Source organism: Periophthalmus magnuspinnatus, chromosome 14 (assembly GCF_009829125.3).
Source record: "Periophthalmus magnuspinnatus isolate fPerMag1 chromosome 14, fPerMag1.2.pri, whole genome shotgun sequence".
NCBI lineage: Eukaryota > Metazoa > Chordata > Actinopteri > Gobiiformes > Gobiidae > Periophthalmus > Periophthalmus magnuspinnatus.
Window position 1 is genome coordinate 26,336,203 of NC_047139.1, and position 21,081 is coordinate 26,357,283.

The following is a 21,081-nucleotide window of genomic DNA, read 5'->3' on the forward strand; positions in this document are numbered from 1 at the left end:
TTTAGAGTCCAATGCTATTAACTTACACTTAATGAAGAACTGGGCGGCTGCCACCCGGAGCTCATCATTTCATTAACTGGTGGAAAATCTCCTATTTTCATGGCAACTGGATAGTAACTATGAGTACAAATACCCCAGTGAGTTACCTACAGTTAGTGCCCCCCCTCCGCCCCCCAGCCATGTCCGATTTTTTTTTCTTCACCCTCTCTCTGCTGCGGAATCCTAATGAAGGCAGCCAATGGCCAGAGGCACGAGGGGTTTTGTGTATGTCAAGGTGACTGCAATGTTTCTCGGGGCCGCTGGCTTTCTTGACAGCTTTAGGAGAGCGGCCTAGATTTGCAGCCAGATACATAACCATTAATGGTAATAAAGAAGGTAAATGATGGCTGGAAAGGTGAGAGCTGAGGCTAGGGATTGAGCTCCTGTCTGATTTTTATGGCGAGCGTGTCAGGGTCTTGCCACCTGTTCTTATGAAAATAGGGTGGGAAGGTTTTATGGCCAGAGGTTGACACAGAGGCAGATTTTAGGGCACAAGAAATTCTGGACTTTATATTTATTATTATAGAAAAATAAAAATTGACAAGATGTTTTTACTTTTTTTTTTTACCATGTTTAAAAGTAAAATATTTAGATTAAGATTATTTTTAAGTGAGTTAATTAAATAGTATAAATCCATTTGGCCAGAGATGCTTTTGGCTGTTGAGGATGGAGAGTTTTCAAACCACTGATTGTCTGTATTGACGCAGCTAGAAGAAACATGGTGTGCTTTAGATTACCGTTTTTCTGACCAGAGGCCTGGAGACTTGTACACCATCTATTCAAAACTACGATTAAACTCTGAATGAACCCTGGTGGAAATAAACCAAAAGAAAATCCACATTAAAATTTAACAGCAAACTGTGAAATGTATAGCAGCAGTCTATATGCTGCTATACATTTGTTATTGTGCACTGTGACTTTTTTGGGTGGAGGTCCGGCTTGTCTGTGGAGATGTCATTATTTTGTCTGAAAGTTCCACCATGAGCCTTTAAATGTATTTTTCTTGCATTAATTGAATTACAGGTATTTATTATAAATGATTATTTATGTTTTGATTTTTTGTGTTGTGATTTTAATCTTTGTTTTTCTTTTAGTCTTTCTTATTCTGTAAAGTACTTTGAATTACTTTGTATACGGATTGTGCTATACAAATAAAATGCCTTGCCTTATATTGCTCAAAAATACCTGGAAAAGCATGCATTCCTTACAGTAAGCAATCTCACCTCTCCCCACCTCTGACGTGTAGGCCTCGCTAACTAACTAATCTCTTGTCTGTCTCCATGGAGACAGATACGTTTAAATCTGTGGAACATTGCAGGCAAAGCAATGACATCTCCATGGACGCGAGCAAGTGGTGTTCCTAAAACAGAAAGGTTTCAGTAACATTAAATTTAGCATTTGTTTATGTGCAGGTGCTGGGCAGGGAAGTGTACACATCCAACAACCAGCTTGGTGGGATTCAGATCATGCATAACAACGGTGTGACTCACAACACCGTATGTGATGACTTTGAGGGAGTTTTCACACTTCTGCAATGGTTATCCTATATGCCCAAGGTATGATTTAAATTTTTTAAAGTTTGTGTGAACAATTTGTTCGTTTTGAGTGTTACTGCCAAATTAATGTTGTTTTTTGATTGCAGTGTAAAACAAGTCCAGTACCTGTCATCGCTGCCAAAGACCCTATAGACCGGCCAGTGGATTTTGTTCCTACCAAAGCTCCTTATGATCCTCGCTGGATGTTGGCAGGGCGTCCTAGCCAGAGTAAGTATCTCGGCATTGGTCCATTTTTTTTTTTTTTTTTTTTTTTAAAAAAAGGACAATTTACCTAATGAAAACACTAGCACTCCAATTTTCCTGCTTAAGTCCAACTATATCTTAATCAGTGTAATTACAGACAAGAGTGAGATTTAGGACCACATGGGAAGCTAGTCAACATTTCCAGTAGAGATGAGTAAAATGGCTTAATTGAATGGTAACCTCCAAGGCAGGCTGTGTTTGTCGGAGTGTGCAAGCAGAAAAAGAGCTGAGCAAGCGCCTTCACAGTCATCCATCATGGTGGCTGGCGGGTTACACATTCAAAAGGAAAAGTGTACAGTTTTAAAACAATGTAATTCAATGCAACATTTCATTATATATATTGGATCATTTGTTTACATCTGCCTTCTTTTGTTTTGTAAAGCACCAAAGGGTTCCTGGCAAAATGGCTTTTTTGATCATGGTTCCTTTATGGAAATCATGCAACCTTGGGCACAGAGTGTTGTAGTGGGCCGAGCAAGGTACATTAAAATTATTATAATGTATACATTTCCTTTAAGATATCAAATTCACACTGCACATAATTCCTTACTTTACAGACTAGGGGGGATACCAACCGGAGTGGTAGCAGTTGAAACTAGATCTGTAGAATTGTCCATCCCAGCTGATCCAGCCAACCTGGACTCTGAGGCCAAGGTAAGGCATAGTCTTTGAACCTAGGTTCTCTGTGTGTGTGTGTTCCACATGTTTGTAGACATTTATGCACTGTCATGCACTGATGCAGGTTTTCTCTTGTGTGTAGATAATTCAGCAGGCTGGACAAGTGTGGTTCCCTGATTCTGCCTTTAAAACAGCCCAGGCCATCAAGGACTTTAACAGGGAGGGCCTACCTCTAATTGTATTTGCTAACTGGAGAGGCTTTTCTGGAGGAATGAAAGGTAAATTCATCAGATTTTTTCTTCATAGATTTTTATTTGGTGTTTATCTTGATGCTGTTTGTTTATTATTCTATATACTTAATATGAGAAAAACTAGACCCCTAAATATCTCTAAACACACTTTCTTTTAGACATGTATGACCAGGTGCTGAAGTTTGGAGCTTACATTGTGGATGGCCTCAGAGAGTACATGCAGCCAGTGCTGGTGTACATCCCTCCACAGGCAGAGCTGAGGGGGGGCTCATGGGTGGTCATCGACCCAACCATCAACCCTCGCCACATGGAGATGTATGCTGACAAGGACAGTCGGTGAGTGTGCTTCAACATTGTATCTAAAAGCGTTTTTGAATATAATTGCCTTCTATATAAAAGTCTTTGTTGAAAATAACATGAGTAATAATAGCTAGCAGATTTGAATGACTTGCCAAGTATGCAGGCGTTCATTCATGTAATACTCACTAAACTAATACAAGATGTTTTGTTTTTTTCTTTAGTGGAGGAGTACTGGAGCCTGAGGGAACAGTGGAGATCAAGTTTAGGAGGAAAGATCTTGTGAAGACCATGAGACGAGTAGACCCTATTTATATGAGCCTGGCTGAACGACTAGGTGAGCCCTCCACTCAATTTGTAATTATAGCTCTTTACAAGTAACTCTGCAGTGTCTCATCTCCAGTGCTGTCTCCTGCCCTTTTTGCCTTAAGACGCAGCCATATATCAAGTGAGCGCATGTGTGCTGCTGTTGTGTATGGCTGATTGTATCATCTTGACTGTGCTCCCGCGGGACAAGTGTCAATCACAGGCTGCTCAGATCAATCACATCTCTCCTGTACAGCGTATTGATTTTCCTCTAGGCTCCATGGAACTGTGCTGCAGCGCCGTCTCAGGAGTTTGGAGGGTTTACTGACTGGAATTGATAGAAATCAGTCTATAGTGACAGCTGCCGAGGGGGTCTCGACAACAAACAATATACAGCAAACAGGAACTAATTCAAGGCTGCACAGCTAAATATGAGTGATACTGGTGGTAATGGGGCTTAGTAGTGATGAAACAAAAGATCACAGTATCAAGACAGACCCAGATAATAATGGGAAAAGGAGAAACAAACTGTTTAAGAGCCAGAAAATCACTATAGTCTAGAACAGATTGACACAACATTGATTAAGCAAGTAAGAATATACATATTTACATTCTTTTTTCAGGAACTCCAGAGCTGAGCCCTCCGGATCGTAAAGAACTAGAGACCAAGTTGAAGGAGCGTGAGGAGTTTCTGTTGCCCATCTATCACCAAGTGGCTGTGCAGTTTGCAGATCTTCATGATACTCCTGGACGCATGCAAGAAAAAGGTGTAATTACGGTGAGAATATTTTATTCATCTATTTCAGCATATAAATTGTATGCAATATCTATGTTATATTTTAATGTGAGATGTCTCTTATATGTTAGGAGTTAAAGTCTGTCTCTTGTCCACATACAGTGGTACAATAGAGCGACACATGAGTGTCCTAAAAAGCCACAGGGCAACATTAGTCTAGCAGCGACTGCACCTGCGCGGTGAATAATGTTTTGTCTCAGCGGGCTGTGACATTCGTCCTCATAATTATCTTCTGATGACCCTGGTCAGTCACCTTAGCAACCACAGAGGCGCCTGAGGCAGGCCCACGTCCCACCACCATCTTTCACACACAAACACACACTCACAGCACCAGATGGATGGGAGTCAGGATGAACTGTAAAGAGTGCTTTTAAATGCATGTTCGCTAATGGCTTAAAGGCTGAATTTAGACATAGCAGCCTGAAAGATTTAGGGGACACACTCAACTTATGTATTGCCAAATATGTGAAAACATTTCTCCACTACACTGTCCTGGCTGCACTGATGAGATATGTGTATTTATTTGTTTTTTTCTACCAAATATCTGACTCAAATGCCTCCGTTTGTATGGGCTTTGCACCTGGAGGAGGGCTAAAGTAACTTACAACAAATAGAAAACATCACCTCAAAAGGAGATGTGTAATTATATGTCAGAAACTTAAAAGTAAAGATACGCTTGTTATCTTCAGGATATACTTGAATGGCAGACTTCTCGTCAGTTTTTCTATTGGCGTCTGCGTCGGCTGTTGCTGGAGGATACGGTGAAGAGAAAAATCCAAATGGCCAACACAGAGCTGACGGACGGACAAATCCAGGCTATGCTGCGCCGCTGGTTTGTGGAGGCTGAAGGGGCTGTGAAGGTATGTGCTATTTTCACAATACTGTAAGACATCTTTCCTGATCTGGAAGTTTCCCACAAGTAACAGAAAATACAGGCAAAGCCCATCAACAGAACAGGTTTAAATTCCCAAGAAAAATCCTAGAAGGACATTTTCTTAATGCCAACAAAAGATTCCTTGTATTTCTTGAACTGATTTATCCTCAAAGGCTGAACTCCGGCCCACATCCCTATGAAAGCATCAGGATTAAGTCCAGATGAAGCGATAAGTGTAGGTAAATGAAACAAACATCCCTCAGAGAAATTCCCTTCAGTACCTTCAGGCTCCATCGGCGGCTCAGTGGAGCAGCCACAGGGTTGACATACGCCAGCCGCCATTTTCATGTCTCCTCAGAACTGGCCTTCTTGTTAGCTCATACATTACCCCAATCAGGAGCCGCTGTCTTAAGCCACAATTAATCACAGCCCTGGCACGTGCTGATAGGAGAGCAACACGCTGTTTCTTAATTAAATGCAAACAGATTAAAAATGATTAATAAGGGCATTAAATGTTCTTGTGGACCTCAAGCAGGACTGTTCATAAAAAAGCCAAGAGCCCATTAAACCCTCCGCCCCCAAATCTTTGCTAAGCCCTCAAGCCGCGCTTTGTTTGGGATCAGAGATGCCAGCACTCATGAATACTAATTCTACCACAAGGCCTAGTCCACAAGGCCACTGAACTGCAAAGGTCCATCTCCTTGGTGTGGATGATGTTTACTTCATAAACAAGCAAAAAGATATCATATCACTTGTATTGTTTGAAATACAGCCGGGTGTCATTATGTTACTTTGAATTTAGCATTTTGTTGCAAGTTTTAGAAAGTTAAATGAGTGGAAATGAGTTTTATGCTAAATAGCATTTCAAAGTACTTTTATATAATCCAATAATTCTATGAAATATTAGTATTAGTAATATGTACCTTTTCTGGTGGAGGGTCTTCCACATGTATGTATTCCTGGAGATATTCTTACTTTCCCTGGAATATCCCACAGTATGGTATTTATGCAGTTTTTACATTTACTAATTTACAGGTGTTGTTATTGCTCAAAAATACCTTGGAAACCATATGTTTTTACTGTGAGCAGGATCTGCCCTATAACTTGGCCTAGTGGCATCACCTGCTTGTCTCCACAGAGATAAATAAGTTAAGACTGTGGTGGACCCTTCTCCAGAAAAGTTACACAGTGCACCTTTAAAATGAGTAAATCTCAAATACTCTGTCTTTATGCAAATATGTTTTTCCTCATGCATTGATAGGCTTATCTATGGGACAACAACGAGGAGGTGGTGATCTGGTTGGAGAAACAACTGGCTGAAGAAGAGGGTGCTCGCTCTGTCATCGATGAGAACATCAAATATATCCGGCGAGATCACATTCTTAAACAGATCCGCAGGTAATTTATCATATTTTAACCACTGCATCAGAAGAAAAAAATACTGTATATGTGCATATTCCAAATATTTTATTTTGTAAATTTACTTCAGAACAACACTATAAGTGCCTCTTTAATTTCAGAAATTCTTCTTGTACTACTAACACTACTACTACTGCCACGACTTTAACTACTACTACAGACAATGTAGCCAAACCTGGAACTCTGATTGCAAGGCGAGTGTCTCCAAATTCAAAGAGTACTAAATTAGAGAATGTTTGTATATAAAAGTAGTAGTAGTGGTCACATAGATTAGATTAGTTTAACTGTTTTACGCCTCAGTGGGCATTTCTGAAAAGACAAATCATTTCCCAAATCGCTATTACATTACTTTTGCTGATCTGTTTTACATTATTATTACTTCTTCCTTCTCAGCCTTGTCCAAGCCAATCCTGAAGTTGCCATGGATTCAATCGTTCACATGACTCAGCACATCTCCCCGACGCAAAGAGCCGAGGTGGTGCGGATTCTGTCCACAATGGAATCAGCCTCGTCCTAACAAGAGCGTACCCTCTGCCCCCCCATCATTCCCCCTGGACGAAGCTCAGGTTTACGCAAGGGAGGGTCCCATTTGGTACTATTTTTCTGAGCATGGAGGAGCCAACATGAAGTCCCAGGCAGTTCTCTGGTTACTGATGAACTGTTGGCTGTGATCCCCAAATAGCTTAAATTCACTTGAAGATAACATTATAGGATGTATTTTAGAGATTGATAAAATACGCTGACCATTGCAGTGGACAGGTAATGATCATGAGGAGTAAACAATGACCCAATTTTTTTCCTGACAGATGTGCTGTAGCTCAAATTCTTGCAAAGAAAAAGGTTTGATTGGATATAGCAAGTGATACAATGCTATGTATATCACACTTGATACTTATGTAGCTGAATATTGGACACAATGACTACTTAGGGCTGGGCGATATGGCAAAAAATGCAATCGTGATCTCATCCTTACGACAATGTACTATTTTGGTGATATTGTCATCATTCAGTTTCTCTATTTAATGCAGTTCTAGGCATATTCTCAGCTACTCCTCCTATTGGTCAGCCTCTGTCCTGCTCTGAGTGATTGACAGGTGGATTTAACCAGTCACAGTGAAGAGTGAACGCCCAAGAGCAGGAGATGATATGAGTTCGCTCCCACGGCTCTTTAAACATGCTAGATGACTCGTGATAAAAATCTTAAAAATTGTGATCTGGCTGTTAGAATCGTGATTTTATTTTTTATTTTTTTGCATACCGCCCACCCCTATGGTTACTACAAATCGATGTCTGGTTAGTGTATTTGACATATTTTATGTGTGTAAGAATAACTGATGACAGACAATGTCTAGAAAGCGTATAGGGTCGGATATTTTTTGGCTTTGATAATCAGCTGCCTCTTTTTTCTAATGTGCAGTTCAGATAATGACTATCGCTGCCTACTTTGGTTTTTGACATACGCTTGCACCAGACTGGCAAGCGCTTTGATGACCGACGAATTGACAAAAGACAACACATTTTCCTGGAGGCGTTGGCGAGGAAAAAAGGGAATTTTAACAATCAAGCAGGGAGCACTTAGTTACTGAAGAAAGACGAGGAACACTATAATAGAGTTGGACAGGGCAGCTCAGCAGGGAGTAGGGAAGCGTCCCCTTTTAGACTGGGGGCTTGTAGAGGTTTCCCTGCAGTGAGCCATGGGCAGTGCGCCACACAACAAAACCACAGCTGCCCCTTCTGTTCACACTCAAACAGTTCACATATGCTGCACTTTACCGCCATGTTTCCGCACACTACTCCTCACTCACGCATCTGATGAATAGACATTACACGCACAAAGTAATAGCTGTAACAAGGAAGGTGCAAATTGAGGGCATGCTCTTGGCAAACACCTGAATCTGTAGGGTATTTTGACTTAATTTTTATTTGTGAAATACTAACCACCATTATGTTTTTCATTCTCTGGCTGAATTTAAATTGAAGTAAATCATCATATGGCAAAAAAATTGGCAAAATGAATTGGCCTTAATACTTCTATTTATTTCATATTTGGTAACACTTTAGAATAACTACACTTTTAATAATCTTTAAAAGCAAGAGTAAAGACTTATATCATAGTAAACAAATAGTTTATTAGGAATGATTCAGGCTCATCAAGTAGTAGTCCAACTCCTAACCCCTTAGTAAACTCTTGTCCATTATAAATGTGTTCATGGGTTATTAAGGTCAATTAAGGTGTAGTTATGATAAATAGTACCTCATATTTTGAAAACATCTGCTGTTTCTAGTTAATGAATTTACGAGGTGTTTTTAAAAGATTTATTTACCTCTGTGTGTGGATGTTTTAGGGTATTAATCATTGTTTTGGGTTTGACTGTAAATGTTTGCGTGAAAGAACAAAAGTTACTTTTTATTCAATGTTACATGTCTTAAAATGAAACTAATTTAAATGTAACATATGAATGAACTATTTAATGTATATGCAATGTTACTTAGTTTTATGATACATTTTCTAATTGCATAAGTCCTTCCCTTGAGTGACTAACAGAAAACGTGAGTTATAATTACTGTAATTTTCATGCTTTTTAGGGTACATAATGTTGAGAGTGCACAAAGCTTGTAAATGTTTCCTCTAGTGATGTGCCTTTAATTTCTTGTATTAAGTCCAGTTGCTGTGTAATTGACTGGGCTTTTCCGTGTAGAATGAACGTTATCGACCGTAACTTCAACAGTGACCTCTAAATGTGTTTAAAAAAATAAAGCCGATCTAATTTCAGAATCTTGATAATCCATTTTTACAACTATTCATCTGGTTTAGGTAAGACATGTAAGTAGTGGAGACCGAGTTTGAATACAGTGGGCGGGGATAGGGGATACGTGAAAACAAAAGAAATTTTTATAGCACATCCAGGACAATAAAGGATTACTTAAACATGCATGAATCTGTCAAAATTGAATTCTGGTATAAGCTAATGGTGAGGGAAAACTGTATAAGCATTAATAGCTCATAAAAGACGATTATACATTACTCATTTTAAAAAGAGATTACCAGTTTGGCTTGATGATAGAAAATAAGCACAAATGAATCATCTGAAACTAACATCTCAGTCACAATCCTATCATCAGACAACCCTATTATAGACTCTCCTCATCTTCAGCTCTCCTGGCCCTAGATTTGCCTCCATCTCTTACTATTCTTGAAACATTTCTCCAAAACACTGAACTTATTCAACTCATGATTTCCATGTATTGATGATCTTGGGGACAGATATTCACATAACTGGCAGCCTCATTAATTTTTGTACAAAGTATTTTATACTCAGGGGATGCGTTTCCTGATTATTCGAAAGTGATAGTCTTCCCATTCCTCAAGCACCGATGATTAAAGCTCTATTATTTCCTGACTTCTAAACTTAAACCGTCTTAACACGTCTCAGACAGATCAAACAAATATTAAAGAATCTGTCTAATTTTCTTTCTTTTTTATTTTGTTCTAATTCTTTCATTTAATTCCCATGGCTTTGTCAACTCTATTACCGTCCTACCAACAAATATGTAAGACAAATTGAGTTGCATGCACCCAATACCCACCACAATTATACGCAGCCCAGAATGAGAAGGAGTCATTTGGCGGTATAATTGGAAGTGTGCTGCCTGCTCTGTGTGCTCTCCCAAAGGGTTTTGCTCATTTGAGGTAGCGCACTAGGTCGGCTAATTCTTCTTTTAATCACTGACAAACTGCACAATAATGTTCTTCCTCTCTGCATGGAAGTCTGTCATTTAGACAGTTCATATCAGGGAAAATTGGGAAACTAAATTCTTCTGGAACATATTAACAATTCGTATATGGTTCAAGACTCTCAAGTGTCATCGTGAAGACCAAAGACTTTCTTAGTTGTTTTATAGTGCCCCTTTTTGAAAATAACCCACATAAATTAAATAAAAAATGTATAAAACAAGGTCATCATTAAAACTAAACTGTGCAACCAACTTTATTTTGTATCATTGTGTTAGAAACCCTGGCTACAGTATAATGGCTAAACTTTCACTTTCTAACACACTTTCTAGAGCTCATAGAAAACTGGAATACTGATTTAAATTTTTTTAAACTTCCCAGCTCAGTTTTTTAAAGAATATTTGTTTTGAAAAATCCAACCCCTTTAGAACTAGTCTGGGTTAATAAATGGAACCAGGAATTGCAGTATTGGTGTTTCAGTGTCAGTGCGACTCCTCAACTTTCCTTACCTGCATTTTCCTCCATCTACACTGGTTCCATGCTTGTGCCCAGACTGATACTGGGGAATAAGGATCATTTTGTGAGTTTGAGATGGAAGAATTAAGACAGAGCAGAGCGCAGACCCAATCATGCATCTGAGGCTGTCCATAATTCCACATTCACACTCTCTGTGACTTGACAGCACTTGAGAGACAAAGACCTGACCCAGTTGGCGGATCCCAATTTAAGTGTGTACGTGTGTGTGCGTGTGTGCAACAGTTGAAATGAGAGGAGATCCGGATCCTCTCGAAGCCCCTGTCTGTCTGATTATCGCCTGAAAACAAGAGCCTTTTGGGAGTGACAAAGAGGAGACACTGTACCAGGCGCAGCTGCTCCTCTGAGCTCTGCATTCAAGACACTGAAGAGATCATCTCATCTCGGCCGGCCTCTGCATTGGCCACATATTGAGGAGTCTATTTCACAGTGAGATAGCCTACTTCTCACATGGGGCGGCTGGAGGAGGTCATTACTTCAGTGGCACATGAGGATTCTTCAGAACTACATGTCTTTTGTCCTCACACAATGAATGGGTGAAAGAATATCCCACAGACATCTCATATAAACTGCCTAAAACACATTACTGAAGAACACACCTCCAATAAGGCATTGGGTCAAAGTTGCAATGGTTAAAATACATACTGCCCAAGCCTGGTGTCAGAAAACTGGTCCTTAAAGCTCTATAGCCTTCATATGTCACATGTATTCATCATTAATTATAATCTTTCCCTGTGCAAAGTATCTTTTGTTGTTGAAGTTTGGGTATCATCTTGTAAGTATCTTTAATGCAGCATTTAACTATTTAAAAAAGATGAAAAGATTTTAGAGAAATAGAAGCACATATGTAACTTTCAGCAGTGGGCACCCTGCTTGTCTCTATGGAAACGTTATTGCTTTACGAGAATGTTCCAGAGTATGGTATGGTATTAACTTATATATCTCAGGTAATGGTCTGTGGAGAGGTGACCCCACTCACAGTAAGAATGCATGTTTTTCAATGTTTTCTTTTGCAAAAAAAAAGAAAGAAAATGTAATTGAATATATAAAACAGAGATCTACTTAATGCCATACGGTGGAACATTCCGAAACAGCTCACAGTTTTAGTATAGAGACAGGGAGATGTCTGCAGCTTGTCTGTGGTGCCATGGAGACTTAATCTGCCATCTCCATTTGAAAGATTTCATAAAGGTCAAAGATTAAGTAACACTGTCATCACTGTATATTTTTTTCTTCTTTAAACCTGTTAGATGATTACCAGGGATCATCTATCTTAAGACGCCAGGAAGTATTTTTGACTATCTGTCTCAAAACGTTTGTGTGATTGTTCAGTTGGCAAGTTATTTCTGTCTTAAAGGAAATCAATACTACACTCTCGCTGTTTAAGCAATAAATACTCTTAATAATGTCGCTTCTTGTGGCCAGATCTTTCACTTGTATCGACAGGAGAAACCATTAGCTCGGTCTGTACAATAACATGCAAAAACAGCGTCTATAGACCTAATGCATATTCCAGGTGAATCCCACCCACTCCCCCTCCCTTTCCCATCACCACATTAACATTCATAGGGGCAGTGGAGTGTGGCGCGTACAGCCAGACGAGGTGCACATGCAGGATGGAGGGGGGCGAGGGGAGTGGAGGAGGAAAATCAGAGGTGGTGAAGGTTGTCCCACTGTGGGATTGTGGGAAAGGTCAGATACTGTGGCCATACATCAGGGTTATTACGGTAGGTCAGCGGCTGGTATGGAGATGAGCGGTGCTGACAAGTTCACAGGAGAGAGAGTGGGCAAGGCGAAGAGTCACTGCACACAGCTTGTTATGGTGTCCACTATGTCTTTTAGAGCTAAATGAAAGGTGCATGCTCAAAGCCATAGTAGAACATTTAATACAGCCGTGCAATATGAAGGAAAAATGCAATATCTAACCATAACTAGGTATAAGAATATTATGGGATAATATGTGAATGCAGAATACAAAAATCAGAACTTAAAGGGACAGTAGGTACGATTTTAAATTTCATAATCATCACCTGTCTGTGTCCCTAGATAAGAGGGAAATATGTTTAAATCAAATATAGCTTTTACTCATAACAGTGGTAATGCTGATTTATTTTTAATTACAAAAATATTGGGAAAAAACAGGACTAAAATAAAGCTACATGTAAAAAAAAAAAAGAAAAATAATAATAATAATAATAATAATAAAATCTGAGAGCCAAATCAATTCATGCTAATAATAATAATAATAATAATAATAATAATAATAATAATAATAATAATAATAATAATAATAATGATGATAATAATAATAATAATAATAATAATAATAATAATAATAATAATAATAATAATAATAATAATAATAATAATAATAATAATAATAATAATAATAATAATAATAATAATAATAATACAATAATAATAATATACATTGCATTGTTCATTCACTCCATGCTGATATTGTAGTTGTAGCCACAGCTGCCCTGGAGTACACTGACGGAAGTGAGGGAATCAATCCTCTGACCTTCAGGTTGGGGGACAACTGCTTTAACCACTAAGCCACTGTCATGGGTTATTAAGGCCAGTTAAGGTGCCTCCAGTGATGTAAATACGGCTCAAAATCTTACAGTCAGTGATGTTGATGTATTTGTGTAATTTATCCAGGCTTAGGACCTGCACAATCGTGGCCTTGTTTGTACCTTTTGGGTTTACATTAAGCATCATCATTTCATTGAATCCCAAATGGTTTATATCATTCTCGTGTCACACCGCACACTCTACCACATAATGCATATTCACTATACTCTTATTAACATTGATGGCACATTGAGTTGCTGACAAAGAAGGTTTTTGCTAAGTAAACACAACAGTCCAGCAGCCAGGCCCACATTAAAATGCATAGATTACAGGCATATCAGTGGAGCGTGGAGAGCCTAGAAGTCCCTATGGAAATGTTGGTTTACTGCTTTTCCCAGGGCCGAGCGAGCATCAGATTTGTGACCGGCGTCGTCCTCTCCTCCGCCGCCGCTGAAGGACAAATGCGATCAAGCGAAGAAATCGTGCTTCACATCCCCGAACAATATCATCACACAATCTGGACGTTCGTCATCTATATAACGCTGATAAAGATGTCTAGGAGTTGTCAAAAAAGCAGCCGCGCCACCCCAAGTTAAGCAGATAAGGCCTGGGAGATATGAGGGGAAAGACAAATGTATGCACATACTGTAGATAGGACATGGGATTTAGAATTTGAATATTCTGTAGGATGAGGGAATGATTTTACAGGCTGATAACTGATGGCTGCCTGGCTTAAGAAGACCTTAATACATTGTTTAAACTAAATAATGTAGATATTATAAGCCAAGGATGTGTCATATATTAACTAGACTAGATAATATAAACATAGTTACCTTGCTGACTTATTCTGATGAGATAATATGCCCATTATAGTTTATAAAATTACAAAATATCTTCATTACTTATATACTATACACACACACACACACACACACACTGTATATTTACTGTATTTTAAACTACACTATAAATACATGATTGTTTTCTAGAGAGAAACTGTGATTTTGTCCAGGCTTGGGACCAGCACAAACAGAACATTACTCAAAAATTTTAAGAGATTTGTCCTTGATTGAATAATAGAAAAAGAATAATCAGTCAAATACATTCTTGCAACGTGAATATGAAGTTGTTCAACAAACACACAGCCAGCAGAACGACACTACACTTTATATTTCCTTAATGCACTAAGAGTAGTTCCATCTGTCATAGACATGTGAAGCCCGAGAGGTGTGTGTGTGGGGGGGTGCATTGGGGGTGCATTGGGTGACCCCCCTCCCTCCGCATGCACCCCATTACACACATGCACACACAACATATTCTGCAGACTGGAGCTTTTCCCTTCTCTGCAACATTACATGCATGATTGCCAATGGGAGAACCATCAACCTTTAAAGTGTCATGTCTTTGTCTTGTGTCCCTGTTCAAAGCCGTACGACACACTGGCTGAAAAGAAACAACTCACAGTGCAAGTACAATACAGTGGTCTATAGTGTGCTGAAAATGCAATCAAATCACCAAACTCTAGAGGAGAAATGTGGATGACCAGCAGATTTCATGGTATGTTTCTTGCATATACATTTTATCCGCCAATGTTCAATCTACTGATTTTGTCATCCCAGGCTGAGTGATCAAGCAAATGTATTTCCTTGGCTGCATTGAGTTACACGTGATGCAGGATTTTTCTACGTTGACTTTTGTATGACTTGAAAATAATGTTGCTGTTTTTTATTGAAAGCTCTTCTTTGAGAAACTGAAAAACCTTCTACCGTTGTCCATTTTCAGCAATGTCTTTCAATGTGCAGACTATCACTGAATAAAATAATCACGTTATTATCGCAGTGTTAAATTAGCAAAGAAGTCCTGGTGATCCAGATACAGATGCTGTGAATGTCAAATATGATGCTGGGCCCATAATGAACTATTCCTGACAGTCACAGTGTTTGAGTGAGTATCACAATCATGAACTATATCTTCTCTTGTGCAACAATTTCCTAAAGTACAGTTTCTTTGCCCACAGGTCCACAGTTGTGCAGAGGTAGGTGGGAAACTCCTGCGCTTGTGTCCTCTTCAACTTTAATCAAAAGTACACTGATGCCCGCTCGCTCGCCCGCCCCCCGCTTTCTCTCCCTCTCTCTCATAATAATGGCCCGCTGAAAATTCAGGAGGCAGGCTCCACATCAATCACTCGGCAGATTTGAGTCCAATGCAATAAATATGTAAATGAGGAGAAGCCAATGTCTCGTAGCTTTGAGATCAGCGTGAGGAAGAAAAAAAGAGAGAGAAAAAAGGGGAGGGGGGCTGTATTAATTGCCCATGGCCAGAGGAATCCTATTACTGTGGCCATTGATTATAAAATTGTATGTGTGAATGATTTTCATGCAGAAAGTGGACCAGCAGAGGAGGAAGAGGCAAATGAGTGACTTGGGTGAGATATTCAAAGTGACATATGCAACAGTGAAGAAAGGACGAAATTCAAGTTCAAATGCAATTCAGATTAGACAATGACTACAGTATTATTTTTAAAGCACAATACTGTAACATTAGTGACTGCACATGAGCAAGTTTACATTTATTTAGAAATTTCAACAGATCTGATCTTGGAGTCAGAAATAAGAAATTTGTTTTACTGTGGATTATATTGGTTGTGATTTTAAAAATGTGAAATTAAAAATATTTTATAAAAGCTCTTACAGAAATACAGTATTTCAAATATTAACTTATTTTAAATGTGATCATTATCTCTCACAATATAGAAGGCTAAACAAATTACCAATTATCAATATTTTGTGTATGATTGAACAGTTAATGTAACTTTATACACACTATTCTAATGTATTTAGAGGAACTTTTTGTATGGAGTTGAAACAAAGGCGTTTGGAGCATGACTGTCTATTGTCATCCCCATCAGCCTCCAAATTTGAATAGATTTAGTGGCCGAGTGTTTGACATGCAAATCTCCCCTAATCGGGGCATTTTGTCCTGATAAACATGGATTAGTTTGATTACCAGCAGCACGCTGCTATAGCTGAACTGAAAATATTTAACATCCAGAGCTTAGGCATTCATTTTCATATTATGACAAAGGACTACAGGACAAAGCACAAACACATTTAATATGCTGTTTTAATGTGTTTGCATACACGTCTGATGGCTGCTTAGTGAAAGTAATACGTATTGGCCTTACAATAAGGATTAAGTAGAAGCAATATAGGCAACTTTGCATTACTTTTTCCTATATTTTAAAATACAATACATTCATCATATAATGATAATATTTTTACACTATTGTATATTATTTTAAAGAAACCATTTGTAATGATGTATAAAATATGTCAACTCTTTGCCTGCAGTTGGCATCAGTATTGTGATTTGATCAAATCGAATGCCTTTTCTTAATACTCTCTGTGCAAGAAACTATGATAGATACATTTTTAAAACAAATAATAATATCTAAATCACTTCACATGTTGTGTTGCATTACTGTTTATTATGTGGTCATCTTGAAGATAAATCACTAAAGACTAAAATATATAAAAAAAAAAAAAAAAAAAAAAATAATAATAATAATAATAATAATAATAATTGTAAATTCCATTCCAGGGCCCGTGTACCTGTAGGTTCACAAATTATTTTTTATTGTACACTAAAACATTGACTTTGTGCGGTTGTTTTTAAAGATAGTAAAGTGATATAAAACACCACCATGACGTTTGCTACAATGTTTTATTAGATTTCTCTTTTATTCAGGACATATATAAACTAGCACACTGAGAGGACACTGAGACAGCTACAAAATTTTGGTTCATTTGCATCTGTCCATGTGTATCAAGAGGTGTCAAACAAGACTGAGATCCAAACCCCTGAATACTGAGTACGTAAACACGCGACTGTCTGTACAATTACTTCATTAAAGGTAGGTCACAGAATAGTCCGTTTTGTTCAGGGCTCCCATTTGAAGGCATTAAATAACTTAATTAAATAAGATCAAACAGAACACATTGTCAATCTGGTATGAGTCCTGAGAGGATTTTTGGTAAATTACATGACAATCATGATGTGTGTGTACTGTAGGTGGTAGTTGAGCTTTAGGAGTGAAGATGATAAAAACAGCACTTAATAATGACATTTTTAGTGATAATAAGAAATCAATCACATTTGTAGCCTGTGTGAGCGAAGGCCCTATCTTAAGCAGACATAATGTATTTCCTTATTGCTCTATATATTGTCATTCAATTGTCACATTTCTATGGATTACTTTAAATAACCTATTGATTGGCATGAGAGGAATCAATGGGAACAGATGATAAAATAAATAAAATAAACTAATAAATCACAGTTAGGGTTGCAAAATATTCAGTTTTGCATTTTTTATCGTCAGACATGGTACAGAGGCAATGTTATGCAATGCAGTAGTATTGTCTTCCATCTAACAGTACCAAATACCTTAAATCTGAATATATTTTAGTCCTGCTTTCCTCAATGTCTGCAGATTTTATTTTAATGTATTTCAGACAAGTGCAACTCCAGAACCATGTGTCTGTTCTTAAATTAAGAGTTAAAAACCTTACCAAGAGGACATGACCACATTACCCATTTTAAAGTTATAGCAATTCAGCAGTTGTGGATACTAACGCAAATAGTGCACGTTCCATAAATAAACAAATAAATAAATAAATACATAAATAAATAAATAATTAAATATAATATAAATAAATATGTGAACAAAAATATGTTTGTTTTTACAGCAAATGGCCTTTTCGTGGTTTTCTGTTACCACACAGTTCCTTCGCTCATGTCTGACGATGGCTGGGAGAGCTGGTTTGTGTAGCCGTTGTCGAGGGATACAGAGGTGTAGGGGGTGCTTGGTCCACACATGTCACTGGACATACTGTGCATGGAGCCTGGTCCGTTTGGCTCGGGGCTGGGTGAGTCCGTGGGGTGGCGGTCCGAGTAACACTGTACGTCTGGGGGGCAGTGGTGTGCGGGGTGATGGGGGTGGTCTATTGCACCTAAAGGCGTTCCTGCCGGCACAGAGGATGGAACAAAACCCAAATCTGATGGAGTCTGAGCCTGTGTGGGTGGAGGTCCTTGGAAATATTCATAATTTCCTCCTGCGCTGTAGTATTCACCTGGATAATCTGTCATAAAAAGAGACATATATTTTCATTATAGAAATCACAATGTTATCTTTTTGATATCATTACAAGACCATTATCTACATATCGTGTCCACACAGTTTAACATTAGTCACCTCCATAATAAGCGAAGTGTCCGAGCTCCCCGGGCTCCAGTCTCTCCCCCAGAGCCCTCATCCTGCGTGAGCCTCTGAAGAAGACGTGTCTGCGGGCGCTCAGGGCACTCAGCTGCTTCATACGGCGCTCCTTAGACCTGCGGTTCTGGAACCACACCTGCATACACACACAGCACACACCAGTGTGTTTATGTAACACTTTGTTTCAGAGTAACAAATAGCAGATTTCATGTGGCAGTAGAGCTCCAGTCCATTTTATTAAATTTATTTATTTCATAGAAATGGCCTTTCCACTTGTGTTTGTTTTGGCTCTAGTTTATTTTAAAATTCTTAATGATAAATGTTATACATGTAAATGTTAAATATTATGCACAGCCTTTGGTTAAAAAAAAAGTCTTTTCATTTTTACAAATGAAATAAATAAGCGAATTCATGAATAAAAACAGTTACATAAATAAACACACATTTCGTTTACTTGATACTTCAAACTGTTGGTTTTGTGTTGTGGTTTGATGGCGCATAAAGCCAAATATTGTGAGAGTGCGCAAACAAAAACTTGAGTTAACTGTTGTGATGTTCTAATCAGACACGACCTTTATCATTTTATGGTTTCATTCTTATTGTTGATCCCTCCACAGTATGATTATCTGTGACAGCCTAAAGCCCCGGGCCTGGCTGTACCTGTATGACTCTCATGTTGAGGCCCGTCTCTCTGGACAGCTGCTCTCGGATGTGTCTGGTGGGCTTCGGTGTGGCGGCGAAAGCTGCTTTCAGCGTCTCCAGCTGCTTCGCTTTGATGGTCGTCCGAGGGCCGCGTCTTTTCCCGGAGGCGCTCTGCTCGTCGTTCTCGTTGTTGCACACGTCCTTATCTGATAAATGTCCCGTCTCCGAGTCCTTGCCGTCGTCCTGCGGGTCCTGCGAGTCTGGAGATAAACTTGGGTCGCTGCACGTCGTCACTATCGCGGGAATAGACAAATAGTGGCGTATGTTGAAATAGATAAACTTTTAAAATAAAATGAGCAGGCCTGGGCTATCCTCCAGGTTTATTAGCTGTGCGTGGTCTTACAAAATAACAAATACAAGTCTAAGGAGCCGACTCTAGTTTAAAGAGAAAACATTTATCAAATGCTCCAAAAATAAATCGTCTTAAATGCAGACCAAATTTCCCGTTAAATATTATATAAAATAATAACAGAATATGCCATATATAATATACTAGGAAATATATAAGGAATAATAATATAAAAAAAAAAAAAATAGTGCCAATCCAGCACACAGGCCCACCATGTGTAAATCACGGGTAATACCTGAGAGGAGGATAGTGTCTTTGCCGTTGCTGTTGACGTAGTCCTCTTTACAGACGAACTTGAACTCATCCAGGACGTAGAGCTCCTCACCGGTGGACAGCTGTCTGTTGCACATGACACAGGTGAAGCAGTTCAGGTGGAACACTTTACTCTTGGCTCTGCGCACCAGGTCGCTTGGTAAGATGCCCTGCGCGCAGCCTCCGCATTTGGTCCCGAATCTCCTGTAGTTAGAGGAGACAAAAAGCTTTAGTCTCTGTGAATTAGACAGACAATAATATTGAATCTGAACCATCATTTTGTTGCTTAATTATAAAACATTGATGTATTATTGGCGTGCGTAATACTGTGCGTAAAGTATACCTAAGGAAAAATAAGACATGCTACAATTTAATATAAATCTACATTTTTTAACCATATGCTTTAGTTACATAACTTAAATATATTTATGTATGCTATCCTTAAAGTGACAACAACACAGTGGAATTCACAATAGCTTTATTGCTGGCTATTGGCTAAAAAATTTATAGAGCAATTAAAAGTAACCATCCCCCCAAAACGTGCAGCCTGTAGTTTGAGCTTCTTTGGTCCTTACCTGAAGAAGTCATTTTTACAGTACAGTCTTCCCTCTCGTGAGAAACACTTCTCAGAAAGACTGCATTTACATTCGCAGCACTGGACGCACTTAACGTGCCACGGTCTGTCCAAAACTTTGAGAAGAAATCTGTCCACAATGGGCTTCTCGCAGCTGGCACAATGCAGCATGATGCACGGCCCCGTGTGTACAATACGGGCCTGTTATTTTCTGTGGCTTTGGCCCGGATGGATGGAGCTCCACACTCAAAGTGTTCCACTGTATCCAGTTGTACGCGCGCTGGATAATCTCAGCTGGAAACAAAACATATACTGCTGTGCTCCACGGCAACAATCCTCGTCTGAACAGCAGCCTAGGCGCTAACAGAAATATGCTGGCAGCCTTTTGGTGGGAAATTATAACGAGATAAAGCCCGCAGCTCCATCACCGAGATCCGTATGGAGGCGTGGAGAAAACAGAGGGACCATGAGACCCCGTGCACAAAGTCGCGTGGAAAATCCTGACTGGTTCCAAAACGAAATGTTTTCTGTAGAAAACGAAGCTGGCGCGCTCAGGTTCGTATTTCGTGTGCCATTTGGTCCGGTGGGCTCTGAGAGTGAAAACAGCGCGCACTCTAATGAGCTTCACCTCTGAAAGCGCAGCCCATTGGTTATTAACACTGGCCATGACGTCACAAACAGGGAGACCT

At 39.1% G+C, this 21,081-nt stretch overlaps 2 protein-coding genes across 8 annotated transcripts in view; one reads left to right on the forward strand and one right to left on the reverse strand.

Annotated features, from left to right (window-relative positions):
* The window catches only part of acaca (acetyl-CoA carboxylase alpha), a 28,486-nt gene extending 19,311 nt beyond the window's left edge, over positions 1–9,175 (forward strand). For all 7 annotated transcript variants that reach the window (XM_055226981.1, XM_033978903.2, XM_033978904.2 and 4 more), the window contains 11 exons: positions 1,452–1,595; positions 1,682–1,802; positions 2,221–2,317; positions 2,396–2,492; positions 2,599–2,734; positions 2,866–3,043; positions 3,229–3,341; positions 3,934–4,088; positions 4,796–4,966; positions 6,242–6,378; positions 6,793–9,175. In XM_055226981.1, coding sequence (XP_055082956.1) covers positions 1,452–1,595; positions 1,682–1,802; positions 2,221–2,317; positions 2,396–2,492; positions 2,599–2,734; positions 2,866–3,043; positions 3,229–3,341; positions 3,934–4,088; positions 4,796–4,966; positions 6,242–6,378; positions 6,793–6,916 — 1,473 coding nt within the window. In that variant the 3' untranslated portion in view covers positions 6,917–9,175. The remainder of the gene's footprint in view (positions 1–1,451; positions 1,596–1,681; positions 1,803–2,220; positions 2,318–2,395; positions 2,493–2,598; positions 2,735–2,865; positions 3,044–3,228; positions 3,342–3,933; positions 4,089–4,795; positions 4,967–6,241; positions 6,379–6,792) is intronic.
* Positions 9,176–18,013: 8,838 nt separating this feature from the next.
* On the reverse strand, positions 18,014–20,563 carry LOC117381775 (LIM/homeobox protein Lhx1-like). Its single transcript, XM_033978791.2, has 5 exons — positions 20,394–20,563; positions 19,802–20,022; positions 19,176–19,450; positions 18,495–18,651; positions 18,014–18,381 (listed from the first exon to the last, which is right to left on the reverse strand). Exons 1-5 carry the CDS (start codon positions 20,561–20,563, stop codon positions 18,014–18,016), a joined length of 1,191 nt encoding a protein of 396 aa, XP_033834682.1.
* Positions 20,564–21,081: the final 518 nt, after the last annotated feature.

Excerpts from the sequence above, each read along its gene's own strand:
- LOC117381775 (XM_033978791.2), bottom strand. The coding sequence starts at position 20,563 with ATGCTGCATTGTGCCAGCTGCGAGAAGCCCATTGTGGACAGATTTCTT. Across the intron at positions 18,652-19,175 it reads TCAACATGAGAGTCATACAG|GTGTGGTTCCAGAACCGCAG; the intron begins GTACAGCCAGGC and ends GTGTGTATGCAG. Across the intron at positions 18,382-18,494 it reads ACACTTCGCTTATTATGGAG|ATTATCCAGGTGAATACTAC; the intron begins GTGACTAATGTT and ends TTTTTATGACAG.